We start from the raw sequence: 25984 nt of genomic DNA on the forward strand, positions 1-25984 counted from the left end.
ACGACAATGAATCGCGGTATCACAGGTGACTAGAAACTTCTACAGTTAAGTCTCTGTTATTCTCATTCAATTTCAAATTACAGGGAGGAAACTACTGATGCAACAGCATAAAACATGCATCTAAACTTAATGTGTGAATGTGTGGGCAAACTCTGTAGGAATGCCATCAAACCTGTGTCATTGTCTGTCTTTGCCTATGTGAAGCACACTGAGTCTATCAACTTCCAAAGAGAATCATTAAAACTGGTCTGCCAAAATCCATGAAGACTCTATAACCTCAAAACCAATTGTCAATTCACAGTGTAAACAAGCTGCATTACAAGAAGAGCAGGGCATTAAATAAACTGCTCCTATTAGGGAGCTCTCAAACAGGTTTTGGATACAGTAAGGAAGAATGTGCTAAAATACTAGATACAAGGGTTTGCACTACAAAAACTGCATTCACTGTGTAGAATGCAGTTACAATGAAGACAAATTTTAATTAAAACTATTAATATTTTCATATATATAAGTCAAATTATATATTACTTCACCCTAAACTAGATTAGTAATTCTCTTATATGGAATTATTTTTAAACTATTTTAAAAACAAAATATAAGTGGAACGAATCAGAATGCAAGACACAAAGACCAATCTAAAAGATTAAGTACAAATAAAGGGGGAAAAAAGGTGAGCTACACATGCAGCAGCATAAAGTAGCCATGAAGACATTTCTACTAGGGGATGACAGTCTGAGTCTTCACATTCAAGTAGATTATTTCACCACCTTATTAATTTACTAACTTTAGGAAGGATTTAATGGAAATCCCAGAAAGAACCCAAGTGTCAACAGCCATTCAATCATGCAGCATAGCCAGCCAAAAATCAGGAAAATTTATCTTTTCTGTAAAAATGCATTCAAGCTTTTCTAGGCAGACAATGAACAACTGATTCCCAATTCAAAAGCTTCTCAGGCTTCCCTAGGTACTATGGGCAAACACTCACTACAAGCTGTTATTTATAACAGAGGAAAAAAAACCAAACCACAACAGAAATAATAAAGCTTTTCAAGTAATTACAAGATTTAGTACAATAAAAATTTAACATCTTCAGTGTAATTGAAAATGTGAAAGAATCATGCATTTAAGGAATGTGAAGCTAGCAAACAGACTCAAGTTGCTGGAGAGGCAGCAGAATTTGTGAGACACCAATTTCACACTCCACCACCATCTTCCAGGTAACTGGATTACCAATAAGAATCACTCAAATTCTGGCAGGAATCATGAACACAGATTCCACACCTGTATGATGCTGTATTAAACATGGTCCAGCCAAAAAGACTTTATCCTTCTGCTATACATGTGGTCAATTGCTTGTTATTAAACTACAGTTCTTTTCTTATCACTTTTACACTTCCGCTTATCACAGTCACTTTGAATTGTTTAGTTTTTTAAAAATATAAACTATTTTTGGATAACATAACATACAAACATAAATCATACCAGCACTGGAAGTATTTTCAGACTAATTAGTACATTATTAAATATCACAATTATAAATTAGTGATGTGAGTTTGTATTGCTTGTCAAATGCTTCTAGAAAGGAACAGAATCTAGTCCAGCACAGAAACTAAAACTAATGCTGGATCTACAAATATTAGACATAAAATATATTTAACTTTTTCAGCACAAACTGTAAATAAATGTCTCATGCAGTAAATGAGAAACACATAGCAAACTATTCCAGCCAAATTCACGACCTATATTGCTACTCTTAGTAAAGAGGCCTCCAATGATGCAACTTAGTAAAGACATTTGACTAAAGCGGAACAAGAAATTCACTGGTTCCTTTTAAAATTTTGACTTGACAAGGCAGGCCTATAAAACTTAGGACAAACCACAGCTAACAGTGTCAAGAAATAGGTTTTACTAGTTCTGTTTCAGAGAAGCAATTATTGAAAGTGCCACTTTAGCATGTATTTCATGCTAAATTATACTCAAGTATTTTGATTAAGGCCAAAAATACTGACCTTGAAACACAGAATATGTAATGGATAGTTGGAGTATGTCAGGTGGACACCGGTATGTTCCTCAGGGTCTTGTTGGAGTGACTGCCAGTTGCAACTCCTGGCAACTGTTTGATCACAAACTCAAGTTAATCAAGACCAAAACGGAAGGGAATTTAAGCTAACCTGGCTGATCTGTACTGAAGATCTGCACTGAAATGGACGGTTACATCCTTAAATCATTACAAATGTTGATGTAAAACATCCAAGGCAAGAGAGGGAGATTACCAGCAGAGCAGTAACTGCTTCTAGACGTCTTGGAAGCTCCTAAAGGATGCCTGAATACACTCTTATTTCATGTTTGCTTGCCTAATATAACCACTGGAGCTGGTGCTTCTCACACCTTGCTCTCGAGGCGGAGAGAATTATAGATAACCTTCAGCAGAACATGGTATTACTCAACACACAAATTGGATATGGACAGAAATAAAAGATAAGATGTTCCATTAATAGGTTGGGACAACAGCCTATGAAAAAACTTCCCAAGAAAAACAGAAATGAGGGCTGCTCACCCGCCTTTGGCATTTTTTGAAGTGGAATGTCAAATTCCCAGTGAAGGGATATGAAATGGTGCAGCTCTCCAATAATATACCATTGTCAGATGGACCAAACTATGCCTGCCTCTTGGGCTGCTGTTTCTAAAAATTTTGAAGATGTAGTTGTAAGAACTCGCCAAATTTCTAATTTTTCTATGACTCTCTCATTTCTGGAGCTGATTTATGACCCCATAAGGGAAGAAGGGTAAGAAAAGTAAGAGTGCAGAGCCCACTTCCAAAAAATCTGGTGGTCAGTGCATATCCCACTCCTGGGAGGGGCTGATAAGCAGCACTATCACTCTAAGTAATTCTACACAGTTATTTGAATAGGTATTTCAATGAAGTGTTACTAAGCTGATTATCCAACATAATTGCCAGGCAAAGGAACTGAATTGTCTGAAGGCATGATTTGAATTTCAAGATGTAGCTCTACGTATCTCTAAACCCAGTGTTTCTCAAAGACTTACCATACTGACACCTTTGCTTATATTAAGTATGATACATGGCTTTGTAGGAAAGGGAGCAGTGTGTACTTTTAAACTTAATAGTAAGGTCCAACTCATTTAAGCACAAAGATATATCTTTCTGCCCTTCTCTGCCTATTAATGACAAACTGCCTCAGTAATATCCATATGGTTTTTCAACTTACATTTAAAAAAAGGGCATTTTTTTGTCACTTAAGACATATGTTTCACCTCCTTAGGATAATATTTAGAGAGGAGGGAAAAGGATTTTCCCACGGTTTTGCTTGCATTTTCACATCCCTGTGCTAAATGGGTTTTACTTGTCTCAGTGTCTTACCTGCTTTCCCACCAGACTTCCATCTAATATTCCCTCTCCCTTTTCTTCATGCAACACTCTTACTTCCCAGAGTGGAACTCACATATAACTTGTCACCATCATCCGATTTACTCAGTACGAAGGAAAGAAGCGCCCTGGAAGGCAAGAACCATCTTCTCTGCAAAGATGACACCTAAATTTGGTAAATTTTACCTTTTCAGTACTGCCAAAAATAGTATCTTGGGGGCAGGCTCACTGAACTGCATAAATTCACAAAATCATTGTGTCCATCAGTCTGAGAATCCCTATTCAGGTCTGCCAGAAGTCAAAACTGTAATAGTTCTGTTTGCTGGAATTCATTATCAGGAGAAGTAGCTCTTTGAGCATTCAAAACGAAAAGATACTAGGAAGTACTACTCAAATAAGAATTCCATGAGTCTTACCCTCTGAAAGAAATTGTGTCTGCACACACACTGCTAAGGCAAAAGTGGGCAAGTAGCAGAAACAAAATTTTGACATCTCAGATGACAGTTGAGAGTAAGGAACACTAGAATGGTGACTGGGAAAAGGGCACTATCACACCCATTTTTAAAAAGGGTAGGAAACAGCCTGGGCACTACTGACTTATCAGCCTCACCTCTGTGCCTGGGAAGATCATGGAACAGATCCTTTGATAGGAGCTTCTAGCAGCTCTTTCTAAGAAGCTATGCTAAGGCACATGGAGGACAGAGAGGCATTAAAATCCTGGCACAGGCTGCCCAGAGAGGCAACTTACTACATCTGAGAAGCTATGTGGCAATAATCTCAGATTCAAAATAATCTCTGCTATGCAGATGCAACTCAAATGTTAAAATAAACCTCCCCTCCTTTTTTCATTTTAATAGATATGTACCCTGCAATTTTCAGCTTAATTTCAGACGAAAAAAAAATTACTTTTCAGAAGAACCCTGAACTACCAGTATACAGTATCTAATTACTACATACCAAAAGTATTACTCATACAGGCACAAAACTCATTATTTTGAGCATTACCATATCCAGAGTTCCTACACTTGCCTCATACAATCAGTTTTTGTTAATTTCAAGGACTGATATTCCACAGCCTCTCTGGACAACCTGTTCCAGAGTCTGGTTACCCTCAAGGCTCTGCAGTCCTACTTACCAGAGCCACCATCTCTGCCTGTTTACTGACCAACATGAGCTCAGCAACTTGACTCTAACTAAACTTACTCTTACTCTCCTCTTTGACATTAACTCTGTTTTAGAAACAATAAAAAATAATCAATTGACAAATACATCATGAAGCCACACAAAAATAGTCAGAAAAAGTGATTCAGGAAAGAGATAAGGAAATATGCAATGAGGTAGGTATATCTCCTGCATGTTTATCTCAGATTTTGACCAGATCTGCTAGAACATTACACCTAGAAACTTGTTTAGCTGTTTCTGCAAATCTTTTATGTGAGAAGTAGGCACTGAAAAATCTTTTAGTAAATTAGAAGCCAACCTACAGAAAGAAGATATAACCTCACTTCAGCATCAGCTTACTTCGGAAGACAACTACATTCGGAATGAAACAGTTTTGGAGGGCTTTTTATTTAAAGACTTGCTGTTTAAGTTACAAAGGTCACTAAGCATGAATCACTGTGGCAGAGTCTGAATCATATTATGGAAACGCATTTATACTCTGGGAATAATAAAATAATGCTCCTTTGAAATCATTACCACTTGTGCATGCTTTAAGGACTGTAAAATGACATCAACTAAATAAATCATATGAACTATTTGACAGAAGGAATGCTTAAGAAACATTATGGAAGCAGACAGAAGTTTGAAATCCTTTCCTTTTTACTCCCTGCAGCCCTAGTTTTCACTTCAATTAGTTGGTTTTAATACAGGTATTTTTTTTCCCTGTATGTTCTTGCATAGCTGTGGCTGCAGAAATTTGAATCTATGTTCTCTGCTGCCTACCGATTAGTCATTCAGATTTAAGTTGTAACAGACTCTCCTAGGAGCTTCACAGAAGTTACAGAAGCTGGAGAGGAGATAATTTCTCACAAAAGTGGCTCTTGGTGGCAGACTTGGAAGCAGTTACTTCCTCGGAACTTCTCTATATAGTGGCAGAAGTGGTGGCATTCGCCCTGCTCGGAGCACATAACTGCTTGACTGATTTCAGCAATTTCTTCAGTGGTCTAACAGCGTCAGCCTGGGCATCTTTTTTCAGGGCACAGATAAACAGAGTTTATTTATTTGGCCTCTCTTTTGTTACAGTAGCATCAGCAAAATCAGGCCTTTATAATGGTGGTGGGAGGCATGAAAAGAAATCTTGGTTACAAAAGGAGAATTTAAAAAGAAACCAAAACCAAAACCCAACCCAAACATAAACTAGCATGCAGACCATCAAAAGGTAGAGTCTTTTTCCAACCCCACACAAGCACATGAGCTACTTGGAAGACATTTTAAACTGACTTCTTGTTTGATACAATAGATTAAATTCTGAAGGGACAAAATATGGAAACACTTCTCATTTAATTTCTTCAACTTACCTGTAAGAATACTCAGCTATCCCTATGAGTATTACCTACATGCCATAAAGCTCCTTTCATAACAAAACAGTGTAAACGCTATACTGAGCTAACATCAAAAATTATCTGTTGACTCTGCATACACATCCTTCTGTGGCCACGTAGTTCAAGACTTACTGACCATAACTATAAACTTCCTTTCAAGTATCATGCTTGGATACTGAAGACGCACACTCCAGCTCCCCTGTGTTGTTCATACTTACATATTTCTTAGCATGAGCCCCTTCTAGGTTTCCTGAATGCTTTTCTCTCTATTTGCAATAATCCCTCTGCCCAACTGAACTATAGGTCCCCTCTCATACACCCTCTTTGGTTTTATGCCTTTTGTTGAAAAGATTTCATAAATGATAAAGTTTTAAAACAATTTAAAACTGAAAGGTCAACTGCATAGTTTAGCATATATGAATTTTTTCTTTTCACTTCGGTAAGTCAATTAACACTTAAGGAACAGGTTGCACCAGGATGCTGCAGACACTATGAGGTATCTTGTGATGCAAGACAACCCTAATTTTATTTTTAAATAGACTACTTTTCTCTGATCAACCATATTCCAAAATAGCGTGTACAAGTCCAAATCTACTGCATGCATGTGCACATTCACAGATACACAAGAATATATCCTGCTGCAGTTTTGTATTCACAAGACATAGCATATCAACTGTTAAAACCACCCCTTTTGGTGTGCTAACACTACAGTTACTTTTTTAATGTTTTTGTTGTAAACTTCCAAAACAATTAACAAACAGAAAAACCCATGTTAACTTCAATTAAAACTTTTAATTGTTTTAATGTAATTTAAGAAGGAAAAAGCCTGAAGTTGTAGATGTGGCTAAAGTGTATATGGTGGAAACATCAATAATTTGCTGTTTATGCCTAAAACATACAAAAGGAAATGCAGAGTAAAGGTACTCGGCAACCAAAACTGCCAACTAACAATATGCAGTGATCATTTGATTATTTTTAGGATATCTCATGTTTGTGCTCCCACCTTGGAAAATCCATGATTCTCATAACTCTTTAAAGTTGTTTTACTGAATTAAAATAAAGTTACGTGGATGGCTCTAGTATGTAATTAAGAGGGGTTACACTTTTATTTTCTTCCAGAACTTCAGTGGTTTTGAAACTGCTTTTGTGGCATCTAGAGTATTACATCAGAAGAAAAATCAACATAGAAACTGACCTTGACGTTATTTATGATTATACTTTGTTAGCAGAGTCTACTGTAGCATGCATTTTCTTACCGGTATCTATGAACAAATATACCCTTAAAAATAGAGTTCATCATATTTTCGATTTCATCTTGGTTTTCTTGTAGCTGGAAAAAAAAAAAGGCAAAACAAAAAATAAATTAAAGATCACTGCTTACTATAATTTGATATTCTATAATTCTTTATTGAGATACATCAGAAGACCATGAAACAGCACTTAATTAACAGTATTCATAGACTCATTATTTTCTGCTTTTCCAGCATATGCCTGTATTATGTGCATACACATGTATATATGTGTATATATATATATATGTATATATGTATATATGCAATTCCTTAATGGAAGTTAACAGTGGAAGAAAGTTAACATTCCCCACACATATCAATTATTTTAGTTTCAAATTAGTCCTTTGAAGACGTCATCACCATTTTTTTTGCTACTGAAATTTAGGCAAGTCGAGACCGTGTACTCAGAAATGTCAACGACCATGTATTCAGTTAAACTGATAGAACTACGAGTGAATGACAGCTGCAGAAATGAAGCTGGTTACACATCAGGAATCCCCTCTGAAAAAATTCAATTTTCCATTTCAGAAAAGTACTTAAAGATGTCCTTAATCTTGAGTTTGTCAGTTGCTTCAACTTCAGCACCCATGATAACTGAGTTTCTGAACCAGGAAGCTTTCCAGAATCAGAGTATGGGTGCTTGCTGTTGGAGCACACCTGACATCCAGGCCTTATATTGCAAACCAAACCCAAATAAGAAGGTGTTATGAGCATGTACAATCAGCTTTTGGAGCAGAACTGCTAGTACACTCAAAGCCATCATTTTTCCATCAAGGTGTTTCTTAATGTCAAAGCAGAATACCACATGTGTGAATGTAAATTTTCCCACATTTTCAGTATAAAAACCACAACAAAGCCTTGCTAATACAGAGTGCAAATATGCATAAAATGATCAAACCTATGTAATTATGGACATATATAACAGATAAAAAATCTTAAAGCTACAGGCAGAATTATGATCACCTCTTTTGACTTACCACACAGCGTGAGCTCAGAAACACTTTCACCCAGGGATTTGTATTTTTCAAGCCATGTTTATAAATATTTCTACACTATCTTCCAGATAAGATCTAAAGCAGCTTGCAAAGCTCAGTAAATGAAGTCTCCCAGTTGTCTAAAAGGTAAAGAGGTGCTGTCTGCATTTTGCATATGGGGAAAACAAGGTATTGAGGGCTCCTGACTAAACTGTCAAACACCTGCCAAAGAAATTAATTTCATAGTAAAAGGGATTATTTACAGAGGGAAAAGTTGGATGCACACCAAAGGTCTCATAAACAAAACAACTTCAGACACTGCTTCTGAGAGAAGCACTATTTTCAGCATCAGCTCAACCCAAATATGCATAGACTAAATGTTTGTTCTAGAACACATAATCCAAAAGGGAGTGTGAATTTCTAATCACTCCTCAGTTCGTTGACTTCAAAGGCTACAAGCAGGCAAGCATCCACAGAAACATGAGGCTAGAGACAAACTAGCAGAGAGTGTGGAGTAAAATGAGGTTAGGAATGAATCAAGAAACCTCAGGAGGAACTCTGCAAAACTACTGAGACCCTGAAAGGGAAAGGGGAAGCTAATGAGAACTTTGGGTAGGAATCATTAATATCAAAGCGCACCACAGAAGAGAGGTAGAAGAGACTGAACTTTATGAGAAGATCAAGATACTGAAGAAAAGTGTACTTTGACATTTGCTCAAGTGTGAAATGGAGCAGCACCATACAACACTTAGTGGCACAGATAAGGGGACAGCATGGTTGGCTTCCTCTGTCTTTTTTTCTGTGTGGAATTTACAGCTTGCTATAAACATGGTTAAGTTATCAGCTATATAACTCACACAAGGATCCAGAGCTGGTGTAGAATCAGAATCAGAGATTCAGTAGGTCCATGTGAGATCTCTTGTGTGGTAACGTTTAAAAGCATTTAAAAGCTCCAAAGTGTTTTAGATTCAGGTAAGGAAAAAAAAAAAAAAAAATCCAAAACTGTAATTGCTTTTTACCATTCTAGCTTTTCTAGATCACGTACTTGAATTTGAGTGTTAAATTTGAGGCATCTTGAGAGACCATTTGGGCCTTGGAATTCCTGCTCTTACCAATGCAAAAGTGATACTCACCCTTAAACCTAAGTAAAAATAAAGGAAACATTCTCTTACAGATGCTGCAAGAATTTTGAGAAGGTCAAAACCACATGTACAACAAGCACCATATTCAGATTACTACTGACAGCAGCTAAAACACAACCTCCTCTCTATTATGTGAGACTTTCATAAATCACACAATCACAGAAATAAAGGTTGGAAGGGACCTCAAGGATCACCTGGTCCAACCTTTCTAGGCAAAGCATGGTCTAGACGACATGTCCCAGCATCCCATCCGGCTAAGTTTTAACCGCATTCAATGCTGGGGGACCTACCACTGTGGAGATTATTATAGTGGCTGATTGTTCTCATGGTGAAAAATGTTCCCTTGTGCTCAACCAGCATCCCCCCCAGGAATAACTTGTACCATCACCCCTCATCTTTTCCACATGACTCCGTGTAAAAAAGGGAGTCTCCATCTTCTTTATCCCCATTTTCCAGTACTTAAAGGCTGGCTACAAAGTCTCCCTTAAACCTTCCTTTCTCCAAGCTGATCAGTCCCAGCTCTCTCAGCCTTTCCTCACACACTGCCCAGTCCTTTGATCATCTTTGTGGCTCTTCCTGGGACCCTCTCCAGTCTGTCCACATGTAGAGCAGGGACTAATGTAGAGCAGGGACTAAAACTGAACCCAGTATTCCAGGCGTGGCCTGAGAAGCACCGACTGAGGCAACGACATCTTTATCTCTGCTGGTGTTGCTCTTGTTGATGTTCCCTAGCATCCTGTTGGCTTTCTTTGCCAGAGCCGCACACTGTTCACTCCTATTGAGCCTGCTGTCTATCAGGACCCCCCACTACTAACTTCACCCCACTCCTGTGCAGCATCAACAGCACAAGTCTCAACTTATACTTGTGGCTCAGAAAATAAGCAGCTAAAAGGCTGCTGAGACACTACATCATGTAAACTTAGCTTCCATGTAAGCAGGCACATGATGCTGAAGGAGGACTCCCTCTCCCTCAAGTCCTCGAGGGAGGTTTGCAATTGCTTTCTAACTTTAGTTGCTTTAATATCCATGTAACCAACAATCTGTGCCAGCTCATACAAAGGTACATGATGAAGGTCATTTCCAGTTTAGTGACACAAAGTTTGAAGCCATTTTCATTGAAATTCAGTCACTTGGCCTCCATAAAGCAGAGCAGGAGCTGGGCTGAAAATCATCCAGTTTAGTTCAAAATCTCACTGATGACACTACACCTTCACACACTATTCTCACTTCAGGAATGAGAACGAAACACTTGGGAGAGTGTTCCATTTCTTCTACTTCAGCTTAATTTGCCACACTTAGCTCAAGAACTGTACCTCTATAACTTCATGAAGATAAACATATGCCTTTGCATGTGCTTATGAGGGTTTATGATGTCACTACATCAAAGAATCTACCAGCACAGAATACAATTGTAAATTCAGTATATTTAAACACAGGAAATATATAAGAGTATGTCAGGTGTTCTTACAGAGAGTCATTAATGACATCTGATCTTAATAAATCTCTTCTACACAGGTCACCCTACTATGCTTAACACAATGTGTCTGAGGACATACTCAGTCCTCATCACTCCTCTCTGGCCTACTCCTGTGCAACATTTTGATTATTTACGGTGAGTAGTGGTGTGAGAGAGACTGAACAGACCTATAAAAAGTTAATGTTTGCTAAATGCTCATTTTGTAAGTGTTTCACAGCCCCGTGCTGGCCTGAGCATCATTGCTTCAAAGTCTCTCCAGAGCAATTCTATACTGCAGCTCCAAAAGACATTGAAAAGAAAGCTGAAGGAATGAGCACAGAGGATGTTCATAGACACAGAGATGCTAAACCAAGTTAATCAGTGTAATTGGTGACTTTGTCCTTCTCTGGAAATTCAAAGCAATAATTAACAAATGTGGATTAGGAACTATGCTCCAGCTGTTTTAACAAAGCAACTCTGCTTTTTGAAATGCTTTAAGGCTAACATTAAAATTAGTACTTAATTTAAACTCTTTCTCTTGCAGTTTGGGCAGGAGAGATTGTTCTTGCTCTGTATCTTAATGCAAGATTTTTAAAGAATTATGAAAGCCAAATAAAATTGTGTTACGGATCATAGGGGTGACATAAAAATATATAATTGCAATTATCCCCAGACAAAGACTTTAAAGTCAAGCAATTCTGAGTCAAAATTATACCTAGAAGAATTAAAGGTGCACACAGGTAAAGCACCCAGACATCCTTAATGTGCCATGGAAAAAACCAGAGGTGGACGAAATATATTCAAAACCTAATATATTAAAATATTAAAACTAAATCTAAGTCATATATACTTCAATTTTTCAATCCATCTTGTGAGTTTTCTATCTTTACACATTATAGTTGTTTGGGTGTATATGTATTCATTTTTTACTTATCATCTTTAAACTGCCTTTAAGTACACCTCTAAACCTGAATTCCCTGGGATATAATACTTTATTTAGGGATGATTACAGCAACCTCCTAATGGTTTTGCTCACCTAATACCAGACTAGCACTCACTAAAAACAATCTCCCTAGCTTCTTCTCCAGGTGCCACAGCCCCCACTCCACTGTTGCTTGAAAACAGCTACAAAAAGAAGTACTAATGAGACACTATGTCATAATTGCAGTGATCAAAGGGAGAAAGGGGCAGTGCAGTGAGGGACTACATATGATCCTCTTTTCAGAATCTTTCTGCATAATCAAAACAGTTACTGCTTATAACTTGAACCTTATCTTCTTCCTGCCTGCATGACCCCTATAACGGGTCATATATAAAAACCTGTAAATAGAATTCTCCTGTGTGTGCAGAACAGCACATGTACTCACCAATGTATTAGTACAAGATTCGAAAATGTGGTCCAAGTAATATGCTTGAGATCACACAAACACAACTGCAGAAACCTATCTCTTGTTTCTTTTTTACTACGGCACTCAAGTCACAAACTACCCTGGACTTTCTGTAGAGGGAATGCATATAAACCAGGCCAAAAAAAAAAAAAAAAAAAAAATCATGTTTTTACTTGCCTCTTTTCTTTTCTGAAGCAGCAGCTCCAATCTTTCATTAGCTCTTTTACCAATCATTTTGTTTCTCTCAGCTTCATACTGCCTCTGAGTATTATCCTGATGAATGCTCAGGTTTAAGGCAACATTCACAAGAGCAGTCATAAGCTTCATAGCTGCAAAGGCAGAAGACAGAATATGACTCTTTACCTGTAGTCAGAGCTAAAAAATATTTCCTCAGCAGATCCATGGTCACAGAAAATAACCAACTCAATCCTGACACAAAGCCACCTGGAAAGGCACTTCCCATCTAAGCAATACCCAGGTCACACAGCTCATCTAAAACCAAGAACAACGTATACATTTACTGCATTGAGCTTCAGGCCATGCTTCAATACATGCTTCATGGCATATATTATCACAGGAAAATGCTGGAGATCTTTGGCTTCTCCTGTTCCTAATGTAAGTACTCGATAAACATGCATCTAATGCCAGAAGCCATCAGTGCCTTAAGTAACTCAAGCTAGTTGTGATGAACCTTGTTTTTTGCATTTGTTTATCCTTGCTTGAAGTTTCTAGCTACATAATCCATTCCAAATGATGGCAACTATTTCTTCCACATAGCACAATCTTGGGTAACATCTCTAATGCATGGTGTGGTTTTCTGTCTTGTCAGTCAAGCCTCTCAAACCTTCCAAGCATCTCTCCCACATGATTGCCATGAAACCAGAGTGCATGCCTCATTCCATAATCTCTCTTATGAAACAATCAACCACAATCTAAGATAACAACAAATCAAGATCGCCTAGAATTGAAGATAGTTGGACAGGAATACAGTTTCCATCTCAGTTTAAACAGCAGGCACAGATTTACGGGAGGTTATCTGCAACTCAAGTAGTGTTCACCTTCGAATACCTGATTTGTGGAAGTGAACTCTGAACCTGGAAATTTACGCTTGCATAATTCACGTTTTTACCATCCCACTACTGACTATGGTGAAGAAACTCTAAACTGCAGAAATATGGATTTGATGAATGGACTGTTTGGTGGATGAGGAACTGCCCGGATGGTTGCATCCAAAAGGGTAGTGGTCAATGGCTCAATGTCTGGATGGACACCAGTGACAAGTGGTGTCCCTCAGGGGTCCATAACGGGACCAGTACTCTGATAGTATCTTAATCAACAACATAGTGGGATTGAGTGCACCATCAGTGAGTCTGAAGATGACAGGAAGCTGAGGGGTGCAGGTGACAGAGCCGAATGAGAAGTCATGCAGAGGGACTCAGACAAGCTCGAAGGTGGGCCCATATGAGCCTCACAGGGTTCAAAGGGGCCAAGTGCATGTGAGTTGGGGCAAACCCTGGTATCAATACAGGCTGGCAGATGAAGGGATTGAGAGTACCCCTGAGGAGAAAGACTTAGGGCTACTGGTGGATAAAAGATTGGCTATGAGCCGGCAATGTGCACTTGCAGCCCAGAAGGCCAATTATATCTTGGGCTACATCCAAAGCAGCATGTCAGCAGGACAAGAGAGGCAATTCTGCCCCTCTGTTCTGCTGTGGTGAGACCCCATCTGGAGTACTGCATCCAGCTCTGGAGTCCTCAGTACAGGAAAGATACAAACACTTCAAATATTTGGCATGATCTATGAACAATCTAGACAGAAGAATCTTCTAATATTTCAGCTCATGAGATGAGCAGAAAGGTTATCACCTGACATAACCAGCTTTAGACACCTACACCCAAGCCAGCCACCCTAGTATTGATTTGTAATCGAAGAAAAACAGTTAGTTACAAAGAGAAATTAATCTGGCTTGCAGGAGACATCTCATATAGATCTGATGAAATATACTCTAGAAAATCCTATTTCGAGCTAATGATATAGGCAGTGCTTTCATTAGATGTAGGCAGCTGTGTTAAAAGGTGCAGCGTGGCTGGAGGTAGAAGACAAGAAGACCTACAACTATGGTCCAGTGCTCCCAAATCTAATGCTTCTTAAGAGTGAAGGCACAGATTTTACTTTCTGGTGGACTGAAATTCTTTGATGATACAATTTTCATAATGCTTATTTAGAATAGATTTGTTACTCTAAAATACGGAATTATTAAGACATTCTATACAGCAAATGAACATCTAGTAACAAAATACAAGACGCAGGCTTACCACTTCTGATTCACAGGATTCAAAAGTGTCAATTCTCTGACACTAAGTGCCTGAGCATACTCCTTTCCAAACAAAAAAGTGCACTTAAAGTACACTTTAAGTATAGTTATACCATATATGATACTTGGATTTGATCAAGCTTTTCAGAGTTCTCAGTGCTGGTCAAATTCCACCTCAATCAAAATCAGGAATAATTCACAAAGTGGCTAAATAGTAGCAACTTCTTTGAAGAAACTCTTCTCTGTGCTAGTTTACTTACCAGCTAATGTACTGGTGTGCCTGAAAGCCCGGACCTGGGAATCTGATAAACCAGTCAGAAGAGAGATCACTGTGTCCATCATGTATTCATCATAAATGATGCTGTACTGACACTGTCGAATGAGCACTCCAATGAACTCGCAGAAATTGGATCGAAATTTCTTCCACTGTGGCCCAGGCATGGTAAGTGGATAATCACCACTGTCCTGAAGAACAAGAAAATGGAAATATGAAGTACTAAGAGTCTCCCATTTAATGTATTTTAATGGTTATGTAGCCATTGTGGTCTAAGCCTCTAAGCAAAACACTAACTTTATCCTCCAAGCTAACAGAAAATAATAAAAAAACCCCAGGACATTATTCTCCAGTAAGCAAAGAAACTTGTTGGCATGAAAGTACTTTTACAAAGATTTCATTGTAACTGTTCTACACTTGCAACACTAACTCTGTGCGGTACAAAATATGCATCAAGACTCATTTCTTTGTGTCCTGGGAAATGGGGGGAAAAGATGAAAAAGAAGTATTTCCAGGTATTGAAGGTCAAAACACAAAGGCAGTCTTGTGTGATTGAAAGTTTGTGTCATTCTCCATCCCTTCTTTAACTCATGTTAATATCCTAATACTTGTTCAAGGCCATGGATAAGACGGAAGACTTGCAGAAGTAAATCCTGAAAAAGAGCAGTGTTCATATTTATGGTTACCCTGCTTAACTTCTTGAATCATAGCCTTGGCATTCCATTTAGAATTGGTCAGAAAAAGATGCTGCTGTCCTACAGAAAATTTGTGTTTCATTATTTGTTTTCCTCACTGTACAAAATGAACACTCAGAACATGTCATTTTTTTATACATGAAAAATAATTTAAAAAAAAACCCAAACCCCACAGTTAAAACAATCTCAAAACTAAAAATCGTTCACCATTAGGAACATTTTTATTTTAACAGAAGATACCCAATCTGAATTGAAATACACTTGTTTCAAACAAAGATACCTAGGTCTACTCTACAGAAAGAGTACTTCTTTCTGTAATACTGTTCCCAATGGTAATTTTCATTTCAAGCTACTCTTTGGTTTAAAGTGCCATTTCAGATGAACAAAACATTAATTTGCACACAGAAAACAGAGTAGAGTGCTGAAAAAACCTGCAGTCTTATCTTAGTAATCTGGAGTTCTTTGTTGTGTGCTGGCAGTTCCAAGAGGTGAACTTCAGAACCCAGAATACTACCACCAATTTCATGGGATGAGAAAACTTTCTACAGTTCTTCCTGCCTCCCCTTACTAATTTCTCTAACATCCAGGACAAATAAGTATATCCCCCTCAAAGACATACAAAGATACATGAAGGTCTACACAGATCCAGACCAGGACTAATGTGAACTCAAGCAGAGGCAGACCTGGCTGGGCTCTCTCACCCCACCAGTTGTGAGTTTGCTCCATGCTTTTGTGTGACAGTACACTTGTGCCCTTAAACTGGCTAAATCACGAACTTTTCTGTACCAGCAATTAAGCATCTAGGGCCTACTCAATCCACCACACTGACTTTTCAAGTGAGTGATTGTAACTACCTTTTCAAGTAATTCTATTACTTTTTGGTTTCCAATTACTACTCTTTCCTAAAGCTCATGCTGGCTTGTTATTCCTCACCCAACAGTTTAAATCACTGCTTTGCCTGTCAATGCAGTTTCTCAAACTGAGCCACTGGTCATCCACTGGTTTCTTGCCCATTGCATTTTTAAACAAAAAGTATGTTGTAATATATTCCAGAATGTTTGAAGAACTATGTGTATACTATACCTCATCAAATTCTTCTGTCATCTTCCTTATGATTTCTGCATTTTGCATGTTCCTAAACATTTCAATTCTTACAGTGCCTGTGAGGTAACAAAGGAAAAAAAGAAATTAACCAAATCCATTTCACTGTTATGTCAAATATCAATGTCTTCCTGCTGCTAAATTTACAGCTCACTAATATGTAAGAAGAAGTATATAACGCAATAACAGGAACACACTGAACAAGACTGTCTTTTGAAGAAGTGGGTAAAAAAAAAAAATCATCTCTCCTGTAAAATACTGTCAGACTAGGAGTTAGTAAAAATGTCCATCTTTTTACTCTTTACAACTGAGCAAGTAGAATTCAGAAGTGATAGCAATGTAGGACTCATGCCATCTCTGCAGTTGCCAAGAGCTTTTCATTTGTGTCCAAAATAAAATGAAGCCCATCTTTCAGTTTGAAAGCCAATACTAGCAATTCTCCACTTGTTATGATGAGTCACCTGGATAACAGATATACCATGATCTCTGTGGAGAGACACAGGAGTGGTTTTCATACTGCTTAGCTCAGGACCAACAGGGTTTATTGATATGGACACAGCACCTGCAGAGCAGAGCTAGCATAATCACATCACATGACGCTATTGTCAGGAGGTTTTTCCAGAACTAATGGCTCCAAAGGGCCCAATCAAGATGTGAGGCAGATCAGGACCAAAAGCAGCAACTGTATTTATGTTATTCCTTCATCTGGATTATGGCATTCCCCACTGTTACCTGAACAGCAAAGCTGATTTACTTTTCATTGTTAATTTTACAAAGGTACCAGAATTTAAAATATAATGACACAACAATAAATGAAAATTCTTGTGACTTGATCCTAAATGCAACTGGTATAAACAAATATTTTTACAAAATAAAAAAATTTTCCACTTTACTGCCTTTGCAACTGATTATATACCAACCATATAACACAAGGCAACACTGGAACATTTTTTTGCTACTACATGATCTTTTTGCCACTTCACTTCTTCTATTGTTAATGGAAGAGGAGGAAATACAGAAAAATTAAGCAAACTGCAGAGCCGGAAAATCCATCCCAACATCATTAACATTACAAACTGTTTAACAGTTTTCCTGCTTTTGGAAAAAGTTCAACTGGATTAATGATCCACTGCACAGCTCCAAAACTTCAAACCATAATAGAAGAAGCTTAACAATTAATAGTGTTAGTCCCTCTACAAAGGATAAAGATTAAATATCCTAAATATTATGAGAATGTTTTAATTTCTTGAAAAACGCATACTAGAAACATAAGCATTTCAAAATATACTAGCACAGGTACAGCACAACAATCCTCTGTATCTTGCTAAAGGTTTTGTTTTACAATGCAACTTAAACCCTGATTTCTTGAATCTGTTTTGCTTCTTCATGAAATAATGTTTATTTGCTATCTGTTCCATGCTGGGTAACACTGTCAACCTCAGTTCTAACAACGTCAATTTAAGTTTGTGCATGGCAATTTCCACATGATCAATAAATGATTACTAATGCAATATATTATGATAAAACCAGAAACCAGAGAATCTTACCATATGACAGTTGAAGATCTATTTTATTAGCTTTGAAATCATCTGTACATGCAGCTTTATTTTAATGTTTCCCCCAGTACTGCAAGTTTTCTTTGATTATGTGAAACAGTTTCACAGCATGTCTCAGAGTATTGAATAGTGGACTGCTATTCTTAGTAATCCACCTCAACTGCATTAATTCTTTATCTCACTGCATGCTGTCATCTGTTGCTCTTCTCATTGGTACTATAACCTTGACTAAATAAATAACCTAAAGACTTTTGACTTGTTTGTTTTTTGTTTTTTTTTTTAACAGCCCCAATTCTAATTTTATTTATTGATTTATGACTTCTGTTAATAACCTTAAATAGCTTCCACATAATATATAACCATGATACTTTCTTAGAGAAAGTACCATAAAAATACCATGAATAAAATCCCTCATTAATGCACTTAAATCAAATCTCCCTTCAACTTTGTATAATTCTGCTCTGGTTTGTAAAGCAAACTGTGTACATGGTGGCACAGCCACACATGGAACCTGCCTGCTAAACTGACACCAAGGGAAGAGGCTGCAACCACAAGACTACGTACCACAGGTAGTTTCTCTTGAATCATGGAAAGGCTTTTACCTTCCATGGCTAGAACTGAGACAGCACCATCTATCTGTTGGGCTTTTTAGGATTTCTACTGATCAGTGTGTGCAAGTATTGCAGATAAGGCTAGTGTAGTTTCTATACATCTTCCAAACAAGCAATGGTTCAGTTCTTTGGGAGCAGGAGGCAAGAGAATGCACAGGATGAACAACATTTTGACATCTAGGGATGCCACGGTGGACAGGAGCTCAATACTGCCAAGGAGTGAAGATGAACAGCTCTTATCAACTCGCTGTTATGTCTCTTTCTTTCCTCCACTTTTTTTTGACAAAGTTTGTCAAGCAAAATGAACATTTCTACTTACCTGGCAGTATGTATTAGCTTTGGGCTGACTGCTTTTCCCAGGTGGACTTCCTCCACCTGACCAAAACACAAAACCAAAACCTGTCTGGTTTTCTGGGAAACTGATTTAATATTCTGTAAATATGCTATGAAGACTCTGCTAACAAATATTTCAGGGTGTCATCACAACTTTTCTACACTGCAACGGTGGACACTGTTCAAATTTAGAGGTTTTAATGATGAGTGAAAGTCTAAAGTCATCATCTGCCCAAACTGAGTAAGCTGCAAGAAAAGTGGTGGGAAAATTCCATCTCAAGACTGAAGTCAATGGATATAAAGTAAGCCCACAGTCTCCTGCCAAAGGATTAATTATAGGACCTTAAATCTGTGGTGACTGACTTGTATCTCGCAACCACACAAACTGGAAAAACAATAACCAGAAGAAAGATTTATAAAGGCATCAAGATGCAGACACAGGAAGATTTCTACTGGAAAGTATCATATGAAAAAACCAATATGCGCTTCCGCATTAGCTGAAGGTTGATAGTTGGGATCAGAGCACTGGAAAGTAATTTTGACTGTTGAAACTGCTGAAAGAGGACATGTTAATAAAGATTTTTCAAAGGTGGATGATGATTACAGAACTGCTGGGTGGGCAATGTTTCTTTCCCTTTATATCATAGAATCATAGAGTAGTTAGGGCTGGAAAGGACCTCAACATCATTTAGTTCCAACCCCCATACCGTGGGCAGGGACACCTCACACTAAACCATATCACCCAAGGTTCTGTCCAGCCTGGCCCTGAATACTGCCAGGGGTGGAAGCATTCACAACTTCCTTGGGCAACCCATTCCAGTGCCTCACCACCATCACAGTAAAGAACTTCTTCTTTATAACCAATCTAAACTTCCCCTGTTTAAGTTTCAATCCATTACCCCTTGTCCTATCACTACAGTCCCTAATGAAGAGTCCCTCCCTAGAATACTTATAGGCCCCCTTCAGATACTGGAAGGCTGCTATGAGGTCTCCACACAGCCTTCTCTTCTCCAGGCTGAACAGCCCCAACTTTCTCAGCCTGTCTTCATAGGGGAGGTGCTCCAGTCCCCTGATCATCCTCATGGCCCTTCTCTGGACTTGTTCCAACAGTTCCCTGTCCTTTTTATGTTGAGGACACAAGAACTGCACACAATACTCCAGGTGAGGTCTCACAAGAGCAGAGTGGAGGGGCAGGATCACCTCCTTCAACCTGCTGATCACGCTCCTTTTGATGCAGCCCAGGATACAGTTGGCTTTCTGGGCTGCAAGCGCACGCTGCCGGCTCATGTTCATTTTCTCATCAACCAACACCCCCAAGTCCTTCTCCACAGGGCTGCGCTGAATCTCTTCTCTGCCCAACCTGTAGCTGTGCCTGGGATTGCTCCGACCCAGGTGTAGGACCTTGCACTTGTCATCGTTAGACTTCATAAGGTCGGCATCAGTCCACCTCACAAGCGTGTCGAGGTCCCTCTGGATGGCATTCCTTCCCTCCAGCATATCAACCGAACCACACAGCTTGGTGTCATCGGCAAACTTGCTGAGGGCGCATTCAATCCCACTATCCATGTCATCAACAAAGATGTTGAATAAGACCAGTCCCAACACCGATCCCTGAGGGACGCCACTCGTTACTGGTCTCCAGCTGGACATTGAGCCATTGACCACAACTCTGCGTGTGGCCATCCAGCCAGTTCTTTATCCACCGAGTGGTCCATCTATTAAAAAGGATGTCTCTCCAACTTAGAGACAGGGATGTCATGCGGAACAGTTGCACAAGTCCAGGTAGATGACGTCAACTGCTCTACCCCTGTCCATCAGTTCCGTAGCCCCATCATAGAAGGCCACCAAATTGGTCAGGCAGGATTTCCCCTAAGTGAAGCCATGCTGGCTGTCACCAAGCACCTTGTTGATTTTCATGTGCCTTAGCATGCCTTCCAGGAGAACCTGCTCTAAGATTCTGCCAGGCACAGAGGTAAGACTGACTGGTCTGTAGTTCCCTGGGTCACCCATTTTGCACTTCTTGAAAATGGGGGTTACATTTCCTTTTTTCCAGTCATCAGGAACTTCACCTGACTGCCATGATTTTTCAAATATGGTGGACAGTGGCTTGGCAACTTCATTCGTCAGCTTCTTCAGGACCCGCGGATGGATTTTATCAGGTCCCATGGACTTGTGCATGTTCAGGTTCTTAAGATGGTCTCAAACAAGATCCTTTCCTACAGTGGGCCTAAGATCTTCATTCTCACAGTCCCTGCATCTGCCTTCCAAGACTTGGGTGGTGTGGTCAGAGCATTTCCCAGTGAAGGCTAAGGCAAATATTCAGTGTGCATTTCCTATACCTTTCTCCCCCATTACCATTTAGGTAAGAAACAACCACTTCTACAATGTCTGGAAGTGCTGGTTTTAATTGTCTCAGAAGTGTTAGTGAAAAATCTCTGCATGAAAGATGATAAACAAAGACTGAAGTCAAACCATATGGAGCACATGATTTTTCACTGCTCAACGTGGGCCATGGTACACTTCTGTAACATTTCCTTTACTGTTCCCAGAAGAGAGCTGCCTGAAACTAACCAGAAATTACTCATGCCAGTAAAAAAGTTTATGTGGCTTGCTCACAATCACATAGGAACAGTGAAGTAGATCTTACCTCATAGGAATCAATAGGCGTTAATCATTAATCTAAATGGAAGCTGCACTGGGACAGCTGAAACACATCCAAATAGATGCCGAGTCTCCTAAATCCCATGGGGACTCCTAACTCTTTATTGATTTCTGTGCTTGAAAACTGAAACACTTTACTGAAAACAGACGACAGGATTCTAGAAAGATGTTAGCCTAAATACTTAGTTAAATTTCAGCTTTTGCAGCACATGCAGATTTATTCCCAAATTCTTGCTGTTGCATGGACTCTACGTGGCCCAACTTCTGCTGCCAGTGAAGCCATATGCAAAAGACAGTATCTTCCTAAAAGACACAGCCCTAATTCATCCTTAGAACAACTTTAGACAGTGAACTCTTACTGAGTGAATCAGCAAGAACGCCAGTGGGAAAAATCAAAAAGCATAGCCTCATGCAATTAAAACCTTATCAAATAATCACAGGCAACTGTCAAAAAGAATTCTAATAGTTCAGACAAGTCTACCTTCCTACAACAAAAACCAAACCCAAAAATCTGTCAGTTACCAAAATACACTCAATGCGTTATCTGAAAAACCCCTGCAATGTCAACTCCTTACCATTCACCTGACACAGAGTATACACAGGGAAGGTGCATTCTGCTGCTGCAGTTCCATTATCTAATTTACATAGAAAAATAGAATTTTGCAACACTTCATCTTGTTTTATTTATTTTATGCATTGCTATGATTTTGTCCCCCATGCTCCTACAGTTCCTGATGGTTTACCTTTAATTTTTCGAATTTTAGACCACTGCATAGCACATGATTCAAACCAGTCGTTGTAATTCTATTTATCCTTTGCTTTAGGTTATTTTGCACTTAAGTCTTGAACATAATTTCAAGTTATATTTCAAGTCTTGAATATAATTTAATATCATTTCAAGACTTAAGTGTAATTTGGAACAAGAAGCTCTTCTTTCATTTTTGCCTTGGTTGCCTTTCCCATGCAGACTTGTGTACCTACTTTTTCAGTGTATCTACTTTTTCAGTATAGTCTTTTCCACTTTTGAAGACCAGTATCATTATTTTGCCCTTCACTTTGCTCTCACAGAACTAGGAATATTATTATTCTAATGACTGAATTCATCTGAATTGCCATCCCAATAATGAGAATTAGCTCTAAAGGAGAGTGTTTTCCATTTATATTCTCCATCTCCTGTATTGAAAAATTGTCACCACCACACTATAAGAATTCACTCGACAATCCTTGACTTCCTATATTCTACTCTTTGATAACACCTTGCTAAGTTTAAGCCCCTTTACCTCAGAGCCTACTGTACATCCCACCACTCTACATACTGACTAAAAAACACCAATGAAGCTTTAGTACATGGCCCTCTTGCTTTGATGGCTCATAGTAGACATGTACAGCAGAAACTTCTGGCTTCTCTCCCATTCTATCACTGTCTAGACATTTTCAAGAAAGCTATTCCAGATTTCAGAACAAATGCAACTGTTACAAAGTGCAAGGATTGTGTGGCAAACTCCTTTTCCTGGATTTACACATCTTGATTTTGCTAAAATTCTTTCCAAGCAAATTTTTTTGAATTAGATAAAGACCAGAAAAGCCATTAGACAGAACTGTGTTAGCTCCACTGTGAGTCTCAAGCTGTATGAGAAACATATGAATACAACAGACTTCCACTAGATAGCAAGGAGGAGAAATAAAGTAATTTGTTACTTGTCATCATGAACAGATACTTGAGGGCAGAGACATATTTCCCTATTTCAATGTGATGTTAAATCTGAGAAAATCTGCAATGGAATCTAGGCTCTGGAATGAAGCAAACTTTGGTCGTTACAGTCCTTTTATCATTCTTACAGCCCTTTTGTGCTCTCTCCTCCCAACGCCTGACTGCCACCTACAGTTTCAACTCTGTGCTCTTTACCTCCCCAATGATGTCATATACAGATAACATAAAGAGTCATTAGCAGAGAAAGAGGCACATTCAAAAGGATCACTATTAAAGCATTTTGAATTTACCTCCTTCATAACACAAGGCTCAGAAATCCTTACTATGCTGGTTTACATAAGCTAAACATAAGAAAACACTTTTTTCTTATTCAAAGATTTAGTTCAACTGTTTCTGCCGGCTTTTCACAACTAAATTCAGCCTAAAGGAAGACGTCATGCCCAGCATGGAAACGTTATTATAATCCATTTAAGTTCACTAAAATGGAAACTGATTTAAAACAATCAGCAATATTAATAGTGCCAACAGCTAATAAGGAGTATCGAAGGTTGTCAAAACATCAGGAAAACTGGGAAGACTTATTGTTTTGACTATCATAGGGCTCACTGCACGAAACAGTGGAATCTTAGTATCAAATCCTCGCTATTTCCGATACCCAAATTCAGGGATGATTTTATTGTTACTTATATTTACACTATATTACATTAAGAAGTTCAAATTTCTGAATGAGATAAAGAAGTTGATAACTTCATGTATGTAACTTGCATTTCATACAATTCTAAATGGTTGTATTTTTTAAAAACTGAAATGCTATTTGATCCAGAAGATTAACAGTGAAAGCCACAATTCCATCATTACAGGTATGGGAAGAAACACATTGAAGACCATGAGAAATTTTTACAAAGAGGACGACAATGGTTCAAGCCAACAATTATTTCCACTTGCTGGGATAAAAAGAAGAAAAAGTACACATTCTTATAGTAAAAAGTGACAGAAACTTAATGTCTACTGTAAAGAAACCCAATCCTATGAAATTCCTAAGCTCCAATTACTACTACTTGCTTAAATTACCCTGAGTGTTAGAATAAAAAAAAGGAAAATTAAAGAATCCAGGAGTGACCCAAAGAACTACATACCATTAAATCCCACTATAGAACTGGTGGGCCTATTAAAGGCTTGATGTTAACTTTTGTGAAGCTATGCATCACAAGCCTGCTTGAGATCTATAAGGCATCAACATATAGCTCAAAGTCATACATTTATGCAACACATTTTTAAAGTCCTATAATGATCTTCCTAGTCTTAGTTCTTAAGGAAGTTGACATGCAATATAAAGTTCTCAGATTAAAATATAGGAAAGCAAAACCAGCAAAAATGGTCAGTTTTCAGAATGAAATGAACCTTTCAACACATCTATTCTAAGCAGTGGTGTTGATAGAAATATGATAAATAACAGATACAAATGTTCTGAAAGGATAATAATGGAGCAGACAAAGTTTGATGCTGACAGCCAACTTAATTATTTATAACAGATAGAAATAAAGCTGACAGTCAACATTGTCAAAGGATTTTGCGGTAATGAAATTGACAAAAAGGCAAATAACGCTCTTGAGGAAAAAAAGCATACTAATTCACAAGCTACTAGTCAAAAAAGAAGTAGGCCTACATAATTTAGCACATGAAAAAATAGTACACTTCATGTGTTCAAGTCTTAAAAATTTGACAAAGGGAACTTCCTTAATCTGAGTTTAAGGCAGATAATACGGTTTTGATATGGCTCTACAGTATTTGCATTTGGAAACTGTAAGCTGCTTTTCACCTTGATGTTAATGTCACTGACTGAGAAACAGAAGCAAAATAATTAATAACCAAAGCCACTAACCTTGCAATCTTGTATTCATACTGAATGATTTTACTAAATAGATCTTTTAATCTTTTGATGGCTTGAAGTAGTAATTCTCACAAAACACCCACCTTTTTGTCAGATAACTTCATATCTGAACAACAGTAAATGACATGATCACGAGTAAAAAGCTCAGGAGCTTTTGCTTCCCAAAGGTAACTCTTTGCTCCTAGCAGTTTCACAGCTTTTGCACTTGGAAGCATCCACAACTGCAATCATTCCGGCAGCCACATGGGGTGACTCCCTGCACTGCCTCAGTTCACTTTAGTTCACTTCAGTTTTTAGCTGAATGAGAAGTCTGTGATCAAGGAGGACACTTAACACTTGAGGAGGGAAGAAAAGCACTGAGTCCAATGTATTCCTGGGTTTATGCTCCTCTGAAACTTTCCATCTGTTTACTTAGTGGTTCCAAGATTCATTTCTGGAACAAGTTATTGGAACCAGCGGTTCCAAGATCTGCTTCTGTGAGCACTACTCCTTGCTGCAGTTTCCTGCATGGGTGCTGCATGGGAACGCTTGGTAAGAAAAATATTCCTTATGGACCAGATGAAACAAAAACTAACAAAATGGATTTTTGCACGCAGTAATCAGCACTAGGCATTGGGAAGAGTGCAAGTACAAGTCATCATTAGATGACGCAT

At 38.4% G+C, this 25984-nt stretch overlaps 1 protein-coding gene across 3 annotated transcripts in view; it reads right to left on the reverse strand.

Annotated features, from left to right (window-relative positions):
* Nucleotides 1–25984, reverse strand: part of STAG1 (STAG1 cohesin complex component) — a 181446-nt gene that overhangs the window by 61476 nt on the left and 93986 nt on the right. For all 3 annotated transcript variants that reach the window (XM_061465266.1, XM_061465267.1, XM_061465268.1), the window contains 4 exons: nt 16551–16627; nt 14759–14963; nt 12361–12512; nt 7188–7261 (listed from right to left, as the gene is read on the reverse strand). In XM_061465266.1, the coding sequence (XP_061321250.1) occupies nt 7188–7261; nt 12361–12512; nt 14759–14963; nt 16551–16627 (508 nt within the window). The remainder of the gene's footprint in view (nt 1–7187; nt 7262–12360; nt 12513–14758; nt 14964–16550; nt 16628–25984) is intronic.

Source organism: Pezoporus flaviventris, unplaced genomic scaffold (genome assembly GCF_033815535.1).
Source record: "Pezoporus flaviventris isolate CSIRO_AGI_PZ_B2104156 unplaced genomic scaffold, CSIRO_AGI_Pfla_v1 ptg000040l, whole genome shotgun sequence".
In the NCBI taxonomy this organism is placed as follows: domain Eukaryota; kingdom Metazoa; phylum Chordata; class Aves; order Psittaciformes; family Psittacidae; genus Pezoporus; species Pezoporus flaviventris.